Source organism: Dermacentor albipictus, chromosome 4 (assembly GCF_038994185.2).
Source record: "Dermacentor albipictus isolate Rhodes 1998 colony chromosome 4, USDA_Dalb.pri_finalv2, whole genome shotgun sequence".
In the NCBI taxonomy this organism is placed as follows: domain Eukaryota; kingdom Metazoa; phylum Arthropoda; class Arachnida; order Ixodida; family Ixodidae; genus Dermacentor; species Dermacentor albipictus.
This window is the reverse complement of record NC_091824.1, coordinates 84,642,635-84,660,513: the sequence shown is the minus strand read 5'-3', so window position 1 is coordinate 84,660,513 and position 17,879 is coordinate 84,642,635. Positions and strand designations below refer to the sequence as shown.

The 17,879-nt window shown below is 44.7% G+C and overlaps 1 protein-coding gene across 1 annotated transcript in view; it reads right to left on the bottom strand.

Moving 5' to 3' along the window:
- Positions 1-8,228: 8,228 nt before the first annotated feature.
- The window catches only part of LOC135901196 (uncharacterized), an 87,665-nt gene continuing 78,014 nt past the window's right edge, over positions 8,229-17,879 (bottom strand). Inside the window, exons 5-6 of the mRNA XM_065430881.2 lie at positions 12,852-13,042; positions 8,229-8,999 (exon numbers count right to left, since the gene is read on the bottom strand). Of these exons, the coding sequence (XP_065286953.1) occupies positions 8,765-8,999; positions 12,852-13,042 (426 nt within the window). The 3' untranslated portion in view covers positions 8,229-8,764. The remainder of the gene's footprint in view (positions 9,000-12,851; positions 13,043-17,879) is intronic.

The window sequence follows — 17,879 nt, the reverse complement described above, 5'->3', positions numbered from 1 at the left end:
GCCTCTTTCGGCACTATTCCAGTTGGCCCACCTGCACTTATATGAAAAATGTGGAGGTCATCTTAAAGTATTTATGGTCGTATCGGCAAGCAGCCGCGCTCAAGGCGCTGCAGTAGTTTTCTTCTGCCCTTCGACTGACATAAGAAGGATGTTTCGGATACCTCATCCATGCTCCTAAAAAACTGCTGAGCTGGCAGCGATTGATGATGTTCTGAAGTACGTACAGGAAGAAATAAGCATATCGAAGGTCATCATCCTTACACACTTCTGTGCTGCCCTTAGAAAGCTGTTGAGAAATGATGCCAATAGCCCAATTCCATGCAGTATAATAGAGTCCGCCGACAAACATTTCTTCTCATTGCCCAGTGGGTACCTTCGCACGTGGGTATAGCTGGAAATGAAAAAGACTGATCGCCTCGCTTCAACTTGTGCTCAAAATGGGAGCGACTGCCCAGAAATGTCTTGGATGATTGACAGTGCACGTATGTTAATCCGCCGGTGTCTCCTAAAGCAGCACCCAGACCACCGTGTTGCAAACGGCTCGTTCCCTCACCGTGTTCGTGGTCGTGGCTTGCCTCGTAGTGCCAGAGCACTGTTAGTGAAATCAAGAGTCGGCTCTGTGTTGGTGCGCGAACGCTTGTTTCGTCAACGACGTGCGGGCAGTCTATCGTGTACGTCATGTGGCTCCTGGGTGACACTTGAACACCTTGTATTAGAGTGTCCCGCATTCGGCACACAACGTGCACTGCTAATTAAGGAACATGGACTGATTGGAATCAAGTGTACGACCCTTGACGATTGCCTGTTTCCGAGAGGAAGTGTTACTGAACGCGACCAAGCACTTTGAGCCTCGCTAACGTTCATGCAGAAAACTGATTTGGCCTCAAGTTTATAGACATTTTCTTCCGTGTTCCTACTTTCTTTTGTCCGTCTTTTGGTCATTTGTTTATTTCCAATTTTCTTTCCTATTTCGTTGTTTCCTACCTTCTCTTTTCATTCGCTCCTCCCGAAAGAGTAGGCAGGCACTGTGACACTCTCGGATGTTTCCATATCAAATAATAATAATAATAATAATAATAATAATAATAATAATAATAATAATAATAATAATAATAATAATAATAATAATCACGCATAGACTTGATTATTATTATTATTACAACAACAACAACAAATAAAAACACTCTCATTTTGTTGATGTGATGGTAACTTTGGCCTTTTTTATTCAACGTTATCTTCAATCGCATACGCTCGCATAGCTCTACTAAATCTTCCTCTTATATATGCTTTACAGCCCGTACCCATCTGGTACTTCTCATCTCGGATGTGTTGTCATGATTTGTCATGATGGCCGTCACGGTATCATTGATGTATCTTATTGGAAAGGAAGGCTAACACTCTGATAAAGTGTGGCCATAGCAGTACGGGATACAGGACGAATACACTCTACTTCCAATAGTGGACAGCAGTGGCCCTGCAATGCACAATTTGGCCCAATAGTGATCCTGTTTACAGCTGTATTTGGTGAGAAGTGCTCGGAAGAACATTACATCCCACTGTTTTCCAAACAAACTGAAGGGTTCGCTGGAAACTTAAGCTGTACGCAATTGGTCAGCAGTGTCGTCTGGCGCGATCTCATAAGCCTTGACCTGTGGTGTTCACGCAGGACGAGTCAAACGCATCGGAGGTCGATGGCTTATCGCCGTCATCCTCCACGTTTACTCGTCCGCACCAGATTCAATAGTAGATGCAAGCAACTGGAATCCAGGAAAGAGAAACTTGTCGCTCCCGGATTTCGCAGTCTCAATGGATGAATGTTGTCAAGGTTTACCTTTGAAACGAACTGGCAGTAGCCACCACCAAGGTAGTTCTTTCGATCACTATATAGGGACGCCCGTTTTTTCCCCTAAAATCGTATAAGAAAAGGAACTTACCTTTTCATTCTTGTTGATCACATTTCGCAGCAAGATCGCATTTTACCATTCAAATCGTTTAATGTAGCACTCGACAATGTTACTCGGCTGGTGTTTAAGCAAAAAAAAAAATGTGCCACGTTTCCTTTGTTGCTTCTCTCGGATGCAACCCCGAGTGATTAATGAAGACCGATCTCGAAGGTCATACTTTACGGTATTGCATACAACAAAAGTGGCATAGCCGTCCTATTTTAGACATCACTTACTGCAAGCGGGTCAGAAGTCAAATTTTCTTGGCATGCGAGGCATGTCTTGCCATGTAACAGTGACAAGCGTTCAACTGAACTATTAGGAGCATAAAATTCTAATAATATTTGGGGTTTTACGTGCCAAAACCACTTTCTGATTATGAGGCACGCCGTAGTGGGGGACTCCGGAAATTTTGACCACCTGGGGTTCTTTAACGTGCACCTAAATCTAAGCACACGGGTGTTTTCGCATTTCGCCCCCATCGAAATGCGGCCGCCGTGGCCGGGATTCGATCCCGCGACCTCGTGCTCAGCAGCCCAACACCATAGCCCATAAAATTCTGTATTTTCTGGGAATTTGGGCAAGAACAGAACAGCACGTGGTAAGAACGAAATTTCTTTTCTACGTTTTCACGAGAGGAAAGGCACGTCCCTTTACTGCGTGTTATCTCGGCTCCCAAGATCAGTTGAACGGCGCAATTACTAGATCACTCGATGCTCACGCAACAACGCCTACGTCTTTATATTTTCTACGATAACCAATTATACGAAACATTCTTGCCAATGTCGGCATGCGCTACCACACAAAAAAAGAAAGAACTGATGTGCCAACCCCCCCCCCCCCCCCCGCGGAAGTAACTACAACACGTTGCTTAGCTAACGTCTAGCACTGGTCACAAGTTGGTGCTCGAAGCGATGAGTAAACATTCCCTTCGTGAAAGAACAAGCAAACAAACATGTTTATTACATTGCTCTACAAAACCACACGAGAGGCGTTCACGGCCACTGTGAATTTTTTCAAAGTACACTAGCAACAATCGCCTACCAAACTTTTATGCGGACAACTAGGAATACAGCTGTCACGGACACGAACGACAACAAAACACAAAATCGCGATGTCGAACCTCGATGTCCTAAACACTTCGGATGCCTGTCTTCCTATTGCAGCGCGGTACTGTAAGTACCTCACGCAAGAAAATGCAGAGAAGTCCTGTGCTGTCTTTGAGGGTGCTCGCGCTCAAAAGAAAAAATGGCGCGTGTAACGTGGAACATCATGATATGTCTCAAAACAACACAGATATGACGGAGCACGTATGCCTCACTCGAATATGGCGTAAAATAGTTCTGACGTAATTCACAAGCACAAACTAAATAACCTGCGTTTTGCGTCCGAAGCGTACGTTTAGGTAAAGCCCATAAGCTGCTCGGCCCAGAGAAGGCAAACGCATCGATTTTTTTTCACCCCCGTCGACTCTCCATTCACGCTAGGACAACCATACAAGACAGTGACATAGTATTTCGAGCTTCAAAGCGGCAGTTTCTAGTATGCCTCAAGTGGCACCATTCTTAAACGTAAACGCCTTGATGCGCTCTGTGCTTCTGACTAGGCTCTTAGCCTTACTCCTTAAAAATACGCACTGCGATTAGATTAGCTTTAGCACTGTGATGAGTGGCCCTTGGGAAGGTGTAAATGAGCGGTTGTACATTCATATGTCGTTCTTCCGCGCATACCTTTGTATTATGTGAAAGACTGAGCGTCCACCATGTCTGCCACCCAAGTGAATATCTCGTCATTTGTTAGATGTCCTGCAGTTTCCCTGACACTAAGACGTAGTCCATAACAACGGTGCTTGTCGTGGCATCTTACGAAAGCATTTTTTTTTTCGTGAGAATTTGTTGGAAATGTTATTGCACCATACGTTTCTTTTAGGAGATGTAGTGCCGCACTATGAAGACGTAGTCTCGAGAAATGTGTTACTCAAGCAGTTAAATCTTTTGCAAATAGAAACTGTTAGAGTCTGCTTACTATTCTGCGTCTGCTAAATGAAGTATCACAAATTATCAAAAGTAAAACAAGCAAAAAAATTTCGAATCAAAGGAGAAACAAAATGGGTAATGCAAGGTTTGTTTTCGTTTTCGTGGCAGAAGCCTACATGACAACCTGTAATTCCTGCTTGCAGGGTGTTTAGTATTTCCCCAAGCCTAGTCGTTTACCAGTTTTATCTATTGCGCTACAAGTGATGTTTTCTTACAACGACCCCTATTACATACGCAGCGCGTAAGTCTTCCAGCAGCATTTTTTTTTTCCCTCCAACTTCTGATCTTTTTTCGGCAACCACTTATTTAGCATTTTCGGAAACCTAGTCACACAGCAGCCATTCATTCTCGGAAATCTTATTTGCAAGCAGACTCTAAAGATGTGGAGAGGCTATTCGTGCAGCTTTTTTTATGACAATCTTATACTTAAAACTAATCATGATTGTCCCTGGTAGTTCTTCCTTTTTCTTCGCTGGTCAGTACGAGAGTGGCGCCTAATTATACCAGAATAATTGCTGTTGCTGTAAATATATGCGTCTACATTTCACTATTTATTATTCGATCTGATGTTGGCTACTTACCATCTTTATTCAATTCGTATTCGACAAAGTTTATATTGGTTCACCTCTGTCTATTAGTGCTAAAGTAAGCATTTCTTTCAAAATTTCAATTTAATAGCAGCGATGTGGCTCAAACAAAAAAAAAGAGAAGAAACGTTTAACGAAAGTGCATAATTTTCCAGGAATAAATTGTGCAGCGGATCTTGCTACTGTGTCTTAAGAGGCTTCTGTGTTTGGAAATAAAGCAAGTCATTACTGTAGGAATCTGTTTTGGTGTCAAAATTGTATTAGTGACTCCTATTCGAACACTGCTTGTCGAGGATGCAAGTGATTGGCAATCTGTCTCAGCTTGCTCTTGCCAGACGTGACACGAGAAAATAACGACGAGGCATACGACTCAACATCATTTTAGTAGAACTTGTTGTTGGGCGAGTTGGTAGGTATTAGCGAACATTGTTTAACTGCGCGAGCAAACGAACCACAAAGACAGCGAGGGACAAGGACGGGCGCAGACTTGCAACTAAAGTTTATTCCACAAGGTACACATATAAATACACACCCGACATACATCACTGCGCGTGCGCGAAAAAAGGGGAAGGTAAAAGAAAAGTAAAACCTTGTATATGCGAAACGCGACCTACCTACGCTCGTCAATAAACCTAATCTCACTGGTATGTAAATAAACTGAGGTGTCACTGACACATTGTTGTCCCTTCTTTTTAATATGGTACGCCTCGAGTAGCTCTCTGGCTCGGCTATCTCGGCAGCGGCACAAAATCTTTGTTTCCTTCATGATCGGCTTGCACGTGCACGCCAGGCAGTGGACAGGCAGGTGCCCATTCGTTTTATTTCTAATAGATAATTCGTGTTCACGCAAGCGCACATTCACACACCTTCCTGTTTGGCCAATGTAAACTTTGCCGCATGATAGAGGTATCTGGTATACTACTCCAACACTGCAAGCTACGTGGGAAATGGAGTGCTTAGTTCCGCACCCTTGGAAGTTATTTTTACTTCTTTCTATGCGCGAGCATAGCCCAGCGAGCTTACCGGGAGCCGAGAACGCTACCTCAACTCCATACCGTTTCACAACCTTTTTTAAGTTGTGGGAAGTCTTGTGAACATAAGGTACAACTGTCCGTTTCTTATTTTTGCGCTCCCTTGTGTCTTGAGCAACATTGCCTTCCGTCTTTGTCTTCTTAAGCACTGCCTCCACTACTGCTGAAATGACTGATTGCGGGAAACCGGCTTCTTCCAGCCTTACAATCTGCTTGTCAAAGCTTTCCTGTATTTTGTGCGTGCAGGACTTCCTTAAGGCTGATAAGATGCACTGGGTGGCTATTGCCCGCTTTACCGTTTTTGAATGAGCCGAATCGTAGGGCAACAATTTCTTTTGGGATCTTGGGTTATATTTCCAGCACACATGGTCGTCACAGAAGCTTATAGCGTTGTCTAAAAACTGAATATTATTATCCTTTGTTAGCTCATGGGTGAATGTTAAACCTTTGCCAAGGCGCTGAAAAATGTGTAGTACACCTGCGATGGCGTCGTCATATGTGTAGCTGGCTTGCTTTTTTAAAAGTACAAGAAAATCGTCAACATAACGGAACACGGTAACAACCAGGTCACGATCGATCTCTTCGTTTACCGCTCTGTCAAATTCCGATAAGTAAATATTGCACAAAATTGGAGCAACGCAAGATCCTATACATATACCTTGTTTCTGTACGTAATAGTCTCCTTTAAACTGGATGAAGGTAGATTTTAGGTAAAACTCAAGCAACGCTAAAAACCTATTAACAGTCAAGCCGGTAGAATTCTGAAAAGACACTTCGCCATTAACTTCAATACATTTCTGAACAGCCTGAAACAATGCAGCGTGAGGGATAGAATAAAACAAATCTTCTATGTCAATGGAAAAAGCATGGCCAATATCGTCACTCAACTCTATAAAGCTAGTAACAGCTTCCGAGTTCCTTGTTTCAAACGGGTCGTGCAATTTCAGGTGCAATAAACATTTCTGCAAAAACTTGCTTACTTCGTTCTGCCAAGATCCTCTTTCACTCACGATAGACCGGAAAGGGATATCGTCTTTGTGCGTCTTGGCCGTAAAAAACACGAACAAGCCATCACCTTTACTTTTGTTGACTGAGGTAGCCAGTTTGTTCAGTTCCATCTCCTTGCACATAGAAACGGCCTTCGCCTTTGTCCTTGCGGCTTTCACTGGCACAGGCTTGAAGTTCTTTTTCACAGCAGCCGTCGCCTTCTCGTCGAAAAGCCCCGACGGCATTACCACAAAGCCTCCTTCTTTATCCTGTTGTAGCAGTCTGAGGTCGTTCTGTCTAAAGAGGATCTTGGCAGAACGAAGTAAGCAAGTTTTTGCAGAAATGTGTATTGCACCTGAAATTGCACGACCCGTTTGAAACAAGGAACTCGGAAGCTGTTACTAGCTTTATAGAGTTGAGTGACGATATTGGCCATGCTTTTTCCATTGACATAGAAGATTTGTTTTATTCTATCCCTCACGCTGCATTGTTTCAGGCTGTTCAGAAATGTATTGAAGTTAATGGCGAAGTGTCTTTTCAGAATTCTACCGGCTTGACTGTTAATAGGTTTTTAGCGTTGCTTGAGTTTTACCTAAAATCTACCTTCATCCAGTTTAAAGGAGACTATTACGTACAGAAACAAGGTATATGTATAGGATCTTGCGTTGCTCCAATTTTGTGCAATATTTACTTATCGGAATTTGACAGAGCGGTAAACGAAGAGATCGATCGTGACCTGGTTGTTACCGTGTTCCGTTATGTTGACGATTTTCTTGTACTTTTAAAAAAGCAAGCCAGCTACACATATGACGACGCCATCGCAGGTGTACTACACATTTTTCAGCGCCTTGGCAAAGGTTTAACATTCACCCATGAGCTAACAAAGGATAATAATATTCAGTTTTTAGACAACGCTATAAGCTTCTGTGACGACCATGTGTGCTGGAAATATAACCCAAGATCCCAAAAGAAATTGTTGCCCTACGATTCGGCTCATTCAAAAACGGTAAAGCGGGCAATAGCCACCCAGTGCATCTTATCAGCCTTAAGGAAGTCCTGCACGCACAAAATACAGGAAAGCTTTGACAAGCAGATTGTAAGGCTGGAAGAAGCCGGTTTCCCGCAATCAGTCATTTCAGCAGTAGTGGAGGCAGTGCTTAAGAAGACAAAGACGGAAGGCAATGTTGCTCAAGACACAAGGGAGCGCAAAAATAAGAAACGGACAGTTGTACCTTATGTTCACAAGACTTCCCACAACTTAAAAAAGGTTGTGAAACGGTATGGAGTTGAGGTAGCGTTCTCGGCTCCCGGTAAGCTCGCTGGGCTATGCTCGCGCATAGAAAGAAGTAAAAATAACTTCCAAGGGTGCGGAACTAAGCACTCCATTTCCCACGTAGCTTGCAGTGTTGGAGTAGTATACCAGATACCTCTATCATGCGGCAAAGTTTACATTGGCCAAACAGGAAGGTGTGTGAATGTGCGCTTGCGTGAGCACGAATTATCTATTAGAAATAAAACGAATGGGCACCTGCCTGTCCACTGCCTGGCGTGCACGTGCAAGCCGATCATGAAGGAAACAAAGATTTTGTGCCGCTGCCGAGATAGCCAAGCCAGAGAGCTACTCGAGGCGTACCATATTAAAAAGAAGGGACAACAATGTGTCAGTGACACCTCAGTTTATTTACATACCAGTGAGATTAGGTTTATTGACGAGCGTAGGTAGGTCGCGTTTCGCATATACAAGGTTTTACTTTTCTTTTACCTTCCCCTTTTTTCGCGCACGCGCAGTGATGTATGTCGGGTGTGTATTTATATGTGTACCTTGTGGAATAAACTTTAGTTGCAAGTCTGCGCCCGTCCTTGTCCCTCGCTGTCTTTGTGGTTCGTTTGCTCGCGCAGTTAAACAATGTTCGCTGACTCAACATCAATTTCAACTCGCTAAAAATGAATGTCCAAAAAAAAAAGAGCATAATTTTACGTATCATGCCCCGGAGCTTCAAGCCGGATACGAGCGAGAAAAACCTGAACATGACGGGAAAATGTTTTAGAACACGCATCATTACGTGCGAGTCATCGCAAGCGTAAACGCCTCGCTGGTGTAGCGTAAGCCGCTACACAGCTTCGACAGCTCCGTGAATGGCAGTTGAACGATGACACTGTTGCAGAACGAGCGTCTGGGCCTACTCTTTACCACCCGGAGGGCTCCGACCTCCGAACCCCCTTAGACGCGGCCTAAGTCTTCGCCGCTTAGGCTTAGGAGTCGTCGTTGTTGTCGTCGGTGTTTCCGTCGTCGTTGTCTCGTCTTCCTCGTACTCGTACTCCTCGTAGTCATCCGGCGCTTCGGTAGTGGTGGTGGTGGTGCTTGTCGTTTTCTTCTTGAGTGGCGACTGCTTCTTGCGTGGGGGCGGAGGAGGCCTGCGGATAGGAAGAGAGAGAGAGAGAAATATATCATCATCATCATCACAATCATCATCATCAGCCTCGTTACGCCCACTGCAGGGCAAAGGCCTCTCCCATACTTCTCCAACTACCCCGGTTATGTACTAATTGTAGCCATGTTGTCCCTGCAAACTTCTTAATCTCATCCGCCCACCTAACTTTCTGCCGCCCTCTGCTACGCCTTCTTTCCCTTGGGATCCATTTCGTAACCGTTAAGACCATCGGTTATCTTCCCTCCTCATTACATGTCCTGCCGATGCCCATTTATTTTTCTTGATTTCAACTAAGGTATCATTAACTCGCTTTTGTTCTCTCACCCAATCTGCTTTTTTCTTATCCCTTAACGTTACACCTATCATTCTTCTTTCCATGGCTCGTTGCGTCGTCCTCAATTTAAATAGAACCCTTTTCGCAAGCCTCCAGGTTTCTGCCCCGTAGGTGAGTACTGGTAAGACACAGCTGTTATAAACTTTTTTCTTGAGAGATAATGGCAACCTGCTGTTCATGATCTGAGAATGCCTGCTAAACGCACCCTAGCCCATTCTTATTCTTCTGATTATTTCAGTCTCATGATCCGGATCCGCAGTCACTACCACTTCCAGTGCCTCACTACCTATCGTAAACTACGGTTCTCTTCCGAGACTGTTAAACATTACTTTAGTTTTCTGCAGATTAATGTTTAGACCCACCCTTCGGCTTTGCCTCTCCAGGTCAGTGAGCATGCATTGCATTTGGTCTTAGTAATAAGTAGTAATACCTTAGTAACTTGCGAATCGCAAGTTACTAAGGTATTCTTCAATAACTCTTATCCCCAATTCTTCCCAATCCAGGTCTCTGAATACCTCATGTAAACACGCTGTGAATAGCATTGGAGGGATCGTATCTCCCTGCCTGACGCCTTTCTTTATTGGGATTTTGTTGCTTTTTTTATGGAGGAATACGGTGGCTGTGGAGCCGCTATAGATATCTTTCAGTATTTTTACATACGGCTCGTCTACACCCTGATTCCGCAATGCTTCTATGACTGCTGAGGTTTCGACTGAATCAAACGCTTTCTCGTAATCAATGAAAGCTATATATAAGGGTTGGTTAAATTCCGCCCATTTCTCTATCACCTGATTGATAGTGTGAATATGGTCTATTGTTGAGTAGCCTTTACGGAATCCTGCCTGGTCCTTTGGCTGACGGAAGTCTAAGCTGTTCCTGATTCTATTTGCAATTACCTTAGTAAATACTTTGTAGGCAACGGACAGTAAGCTGTACGGTCTATAACTTCTCATGTCTTTGGCGTCCCCTTTCTTATGGATTAAGATAAAGATTAAGAGAAAGATAGATAGAGAATTATTGTGAAACAAATAGAAAATATGAGAGGTTGGACTGAATCGGAGTTCTGAGCTGCTACTAAGCAGTGATGGAGCGTTGATGGTGAGGACGCAAATGAAACTTCGAATGAGCTTGAACAGTGAAGACCGTTCAAAGTCCCGAATTACGGACCACTCTCGTGCACGAATTTGATGCGAGCCTTTGGAGCATAGCGCGGACGATGGGGGACGAGCCAAGGTCCCAATATAACCATTTCAGGCAAAGGTTTATTCAAGCACTTTGACAAATAATCTGTCAGTGATTGTATTATTCACAGCATATCGGGGGCAGATGCACAAGACGTGTTCCGTAGTCTCGGGTATGTCGCACTCCTCCAGTCCGGACTGTCAGCACAGCCGATATATACAGAGGTACCGCTAGGTGAACGTCACACTTGTAGCCGTAACCTGTGCAGCAAGCCTGCATTACTTTTCTTGGTAGTGAGCGTAAACTTCAGTTATATCGCTGGGTCAATTGTTCTTGAAGACGGGGAGCGTTATTATTCATAATCATTAAAGCGCGACTGTGAACGAGGACAAACTGAAGAGAACGCAATAAAAAAAGAATGCTTGTTCTTGTCTGTTCTTCAGCTTATCCTCGGTAAGGGGGGCGCGCTCTTAGGTTTTGAATCACGGGTGAATTTGTTCGAAAAAAGAAAAGCTTAAATATTTTACTTCCATTTGCTCCATTTCAGGTACGCTTTAGCCCTTCGCGCACTTTAGCCCTGTCTTCAAGCTTGCAGCGACAACGGACGATATGCCAAATTCTGTAATCAGGCCTTGCCACACAGCTAACTTGCCCAAACTAAGATATCCGCGTTCCTGCGAGTAACACTTTTAAACCTGAGACACGCGTTTTCAAAGCTTGGATGGTGCGCAGGAGGGAATGCAGCAGGAAATGTGTCAGCAGCCCACATGTTGACACCCTGATTATGATTCTAACCCGAGGTCCGCCATCGTGGTTGGGCCAGACCAGGTGTGTGAGAAAGCCTGTTTACGAAACTTCGCATATTAGCTATTGCAGCGCGACGAATCCCAGCGACCTTTGGCTGTATACTACGCTCGACTACTCTCGGGATATTATGACACGCATGCACCATTTCAACAGACGTACAATGTAAACTGATATCTAGGGCCATTTGTTGCGGTGTAAATGAAGCGTGCCATAAAAACTCCTTTTCCTCCTTTTTTTTCACAAATCGATCATTCACGATATTGAATATGCAGATAACCTCTAAAAAGCTAGTATGTTCGCATATTGTATGTGATGCCAACGCATGATTATGAGCTTTCCAGAAACGTATTGTTCCGAGAATACTCTGCGACACCTTTAAAGTCGGAATCTGCATGAACTCATGTGTTCTTTCTAAGTGCTAAATATACAGGGTATTGCTGACTGGCATGTCGCTGCGCCCTCTCAACAAATTTAAACCGGTGCAAAGTGTGTTCTAAAATCATCTTTTCTTTGTGTCGCTCTTTTTTGCCTCCAAGTCAGCTCTCGTCACTGTGGGCCATACAACCACTCGCTCGTTAAAGACAAAGAAGAAATACGTTAAGCATGAAATGTTTTAGCTCCTGTTGTCGGCGACCTTCGAGTGACCTTGAGCCAAAATCCAGAGCCGTTATCCTGCGAGTTGCAAGAAGAAAACGAGATCTTCCGGGCAACCAGTCAAAAATTTAGAAAATGCAGCCTCTGGTCCCCAACCCTTTGTACAGGACCCCATTATATACGCTAGTTACCGCCCAAACAAGCTACAAAAAGTATTGCTTCCGAGTTCTTCCTAATGTTTTTTTACAGCATCCCTAAAGCTATAACTGCTAAAGAAGAGGTGAGGCGTGCAGACAGGACACGCCTCACCTCTTTTTTTGCATAATGAATCCTTACCAACTAGCTCAACTTTCTGTTGTTCCGACGCTGAAGTTTTATTTGTCATTTCCAAGAAGGGCGACGTTCAAAAGGCGCATACAGGGCACCATACAACCTGCTGTGGTTGCTCAGTGGCTATGGTGTTGGACTGCTGAGCACGAGATGGCGGGATCGAATCCTTGCCACGGCGGCCGCATTTCGATGGGGGCGAAATGCGAAAACACCCGTGCACTTAGATTTAGATGCACGTTAAAGAACCCCAGGTGGTCGAAATTTCCGGAGTCCTCCACTATGGCGTGCCTCATAATCAGAAAGTGGTTTTGTTACGTAAAATCCCATAATTTAATTTATAGGGCACCATACACTTTACGGTCACCTTTTGGCGCTGAGATAGGGTTGTTTGTGCTTTGTTGAACGCCAGCGTTCCATGAGTTCCACGGCGCGAGTTTTGCCTCGCGCCGTGGAACTAACCACCGCACCGCACTACTAAGCAACAAGGGAACAGTAACAATAGTAACGCATATCTATGCTGCAGTTATTTCTCAACGCTGCCAACGTTCATGTATCAAGAGCGTCGCCGAAAAAGACGCCGATGCTCACCTAGGAGGCACGGTAGAAGGCGGCACCGTGGTAGTCTCCTTGTAAAGCGCTTCGTTGCGGTCGTAGTGCTTCTCGGACTTCTCGCACTCAACCGTGTTGATGAATCGGCACGTGAAGGTGGTCTGGTCGTACAGCGTGTAGTTCGGGCACAGGAAGTCGTAACGCAGACCCCCGTAGCAGTAATGGAACAACTGCAATGAAGTATATGGGCAGCAGTTAAAAAATATGCAGATGCAACGTGCATGATGGAATCTATAGGAAGCGAAACCTTCGTGAAGCAGTCAATAAATGCTATAAAAGTGCTATGCACCTTTATATTAGTTCGATGTAACGCGCAATGTGATGCAATATTTAGCTACTGCACAAGTCACCATCTTGATCTAGCACAATGGTTATGTTTATGCACTGCATCATTCAAAAGCTATGCTGAAATCTAAAGAGATATGGGTGAATACTGTGAGAGGTAGATGCAGTGATTCCATGAGGACGTAGACGATGTTCAATGTTTTTCGAGGAAATAATGGTGACGACACGTGTGTGCCGAGATAAGCGTGTTACATACGTAAATACATTCAGGGCTTGTGTAACCCTTACGTCACAATGCCACGTTACCGTTTTCGGGATACTAGCCAAGAATGTGCACATACCCGGAGGCCCAAGAATGGGGCTGGCTAATTACAAGAAAACGAAAAAGGAAGGCCTCTAAATATCGTGCGCAATTTCATTAAGAGGTCGGTGTGCTTGCGAAATGCCAAAGAGGCTAGGTTATACCCATAGGTCGGTATATATAACAGCGGTGCGCTGATTCGCACTACTTTAGCGGTCAACATGCAGTGCTTACATAGGCTGGTGATGATATGTATATCCACAAATATATCCGGCGAGATAGTGTCCAATCATGGGACACCACACCGTGATGGGCTAAGCAATCAAAGGTTCGCTTTAATGTCGAGTGCAGTTGGCTTCAAATTCTTTCACGCCATGTAACAGCCTGTTTTTCTCCGTTATTTATTGTATCAGTGGCATTTCCGTTGATACCCTCGTTCGCTATACGCCCGACAATTTCATATACTACTTTATGTTATTTTACCTATTATTGGAGCTGCATTTCATGCAGGTCAAAGAACGACAAGTAAATTGAGAAAAGGAAGTAATTTGGGCCACCATGTGTGACTTTCAACGGTCGCCTATAGCCGGCAGATAAAAACTGTTGGGGAGAATCACCAATGATGACGCACTGACCATTAAACTTTGGAGTGTCCTCCTTGAGTGAAACCGATACTCTGTCAGCGGCACTGACTTGCCCACCAACCCTCAGCCATAACACATCACTTCACTTCCTCATTCGTCATTGTGTATAGCTAAATTCAGCGACCATCAGCACTAAAATTATGTCGCTTATAACAAAAGACAGTTTGTGGTTCCTCTCTGTAAAAACAATCCGGCGGCTGTTGCGATATAAGCCCAGATAGAAACAAACGCCATCGAAAAAAAGATGTTTTTTTCAATAATGAGGTGCTTACGTGCTGCAGTCAGCTTAGTCTTTCTTTCTCTCTTCTCTGTATTCTCCTGTTCCCCTTTCCCACCGTAGGGTAGCCAACGAGACGCTTTCTGGCTAACATGCAGATACAAGCAAATGTTGGAGGCATGACGACAGCACCAAACAGATAAATCATTATTTTTAGCGAAATATGTCATTAAAGAAAGTGTTCAACCACAAATAACATCTAAAGATATGGCAAGGAAATACAAAATTTCTCGGAAGTGATACCACGGCCTGGTGTACAGACGATAACACAGCTTAGAGGTGAAGAACGGTGGCACCCCAGGCCATTCACAGTACGAAATGATGAAGCTATGCTACTATTAATATTAATTATTATTCGCGGAAGCTTACAAGCGCATCCTCAAGTGTCAATATACAGAGAAATAGAATCACGCTAGCAATTGACTCAAGAAAGGGCCACCACGCCCGCGGACTTGAAGAGGAGGAAGAAAGAAGAGAAAGAGAAAGATGGCGCAACAAATCACGTCACAACACACACAGACAGAGTATTAGCACTTCACCAAAGTCCAGTCGCATCGCTGAGAAGAATTGTGAGAGAGCTTCGTGAGCGTCGTGCCGAGTTGTAGCTCGACCTTTTGGGAACGAGAAAACGCTGATACACCAGCCTCTCTTACCAATGCTGGCGTTACCTCTGTTACCTACACAGCAAACAGGTACTTGGTTACAGGAAAGCCTTTCCAGGCTAAAAGGCCAGAGACTGCGTCCACAACCGCAGTGTTTGCTTAAAGCGGTTTGAGGAGGTGCTTCACGTCGACGCCTATGTGTGCGTCAACACTTGTGGTTCAGAAGTGATGAGCGCTTTGCGAGAACAGTGCGTGACACACATACGCTTGCACCTGAACTAGTTTGTTGTGAGTGCTCGTTGAGGCTGCTGAACAACTTCCAGTAACGTGGTCTTTCAGGAACTTCCCTCTCGATTACATTTTTGTTTACATGCGGTCTAGGTTCCAATCTTACAAGGTCGAAAGAGATGTTTGTTCTTTTCAGCCAAGGGGGCCTCGACTCTCATCTGCAGCACTCAGCTACGTGTCTTTGCATGGTGTGGTGCGTTGTGCTGTGTCGTTATCTTCTTATAAAGAAGAGGAAGTGTTTTCCCTTTCTTTTTCTCCTCTTCATGATGCTTTTGTGTCTCTTTCAGGAGAGAATTGTTAGCCAGTTTTTTTTTTAACATTAGCTTTTCTTAGCTCTGTTTTCACTTTCGTGTCATTGGCAACATCTGCCGACAGCGAGATAGAGCAGGTGATTCCGTGATGCTTAGTTTCGTGCCTTTGGTGCCACTCGCGGGCGCTGACCTTTGCAGTGTGCCAGAAGGCGCTTCCGTTGCTCGAAGCGTGCGTTTCCACCAGTGAGAGGGCACAGAAACTGGGACATTGAATTAGGACTTTGCGCCACCGTAACCGAACTCGGTTACAGTGGCGCAAAGTCCTAATTCAAGGTCCCAGTTTCTTTGAATACACCCAGATGCTATCACCTTCCGCACGATGTGGACGATCAATCAATCCCCCATATTGGTTGCGAGCCATTCATGAAGGCAAACCAACCTATTGCGCCCACAGTGTGTTCGAGTTTCATGGATAAAGCAGGACCCTCGGGCATCCAAACGATTCGTCGAGCTCGAGATCAAGATTGGCAACACCTAGTCCGTCAGAACACAACTCTTCTTTGCGTGTCACGGAGGCAGCAGCATAGCAGCCTAAGTGGGATGACTCTTCGGTTCAAGTCACTCAAGAAGAAGCAAATCGACATAGACGCGGTGACCCTGCAATCCGCGCCAGACAGAAAGAAGCACACCGTCTTAGACAGGCACTGCAATCGGCAAGAAAATATACCAATCAAGAGAGGGGCTGCCAACCAAGGAATTCACCAAACAGTTTCTGGACAACACCTTCGGCTACGACTGCTCGGTGCACTGCCGGTTGTGCTTCAAGAAAGATCTCTCTGCCTTACTTCTGCCTCACCAGGCGATACTCTCGTTGGAATTTTCTCTCCGTCCCAACTATCAATGTACGCTTCTTGGCCTCACAGGCACCCGACATTCACCGCAACTGCGTTGTCGGGCTCTGCTCCGTAGTTCGTCTCTCGGAGACCTGGATGCATCCTGAGGCGCCGCTACACGTGATAGGAAAGGTATGTACTGCTGCGGATACCGACATCAACACGACAATCGAACGGGTGGTGTTGCCGCTTACCGCCGAGACAACGTGCACGCTTAACGTAACACTTTGATTCGTTCGATGACAACTACACGAACGTTTTTGAGGATGCAACTAGACAATCAACACGCCTTCGCAGTAGCTTACTTTAAATCCAAAGCACTGTCTCCCGGGTTGTGCCCTACCTCACCAACACATTGCTGCCGTAGAAGAGGTCTGGTCCAATGCTTCTCGCGAGAAACTGAAACATAACCCTAATTTTCTGAAAGGTATCCACAATCTTTGATGCTACAAATCTAGAGGAGCGTGCATCCACCTCGTCTTTCACAACAGCAATTTGATCCAAGGCATTGGGCATAACAATACTCACTTTAGTGATCACACAGCCGTCATCGCTACATTAAAATAAATAAACGTGACAGAACTCAGCACGTCTACACAGTGTTCTTTCATCTAACACCGCAGCAAACGCTTAAACATTCGCGTTACACACTAGCAACCTCCAGTCAGTTTTCTTTTCATTTCACCCATATATGATAAGCAAAGTGATAGTAGGTGACAATCTTAATAGAAATACTTGTAATACTGCCTTCTTCTTGGCCGATCCGCCGTCCTGGGTGTGAGTCATTGTACGGACACAAAAATCCCAAAAAAAGTCGCGCTGCATAGAAAACGTTTATGTAGAGGTGGTTCATTAGCACGTGGCCTCTGGTGATGGCACAGGCATCTTGCCTGTGTCAATACCAGAGGTCGCGTAATTATCATACGCCATCTGTCCGACAAGGAAGTCGTTAAAGGCCAAATACACTTGCAAAATTTTTTATCACTGAACACCAGCCTTGAATCGTATTAAAACGGTATAATGCTGGAGATACGTAATGCGTGGTGTAAGAATTCAGCTAAATGATTGCACAATGTCGGAAGCTGCGTTGCGTATCAACAGTTACGCTCCGTCAAAAGGACTCTGAGATGCCGCCGGGCGACTTACATTACGCCAAAGCGATCGAGTGTGTTGCAAAGCTCTCACCAACTCATGTTCCAACAGAATTTTACCACGAGTGCGGTTACGATACATAGTCGCATTCGGACAGCTCTACAACATGCAGATATTTATTTATTCTTTTTTTTATTTTTTGCAAGGAATAAGGCACTCACTGGGTGGCCACATTTTTTCATCCCAGTTTTGTTTTAGCTGACAGATCAGTCATTTTCTCGCGTTTATGCACAAGCATCGTGTGCAGCAAGCACGTGGCAACAAAATAGGCCAAGGATTTCAGCGAAAGAATACTCATCTAAATTATCAGCAAG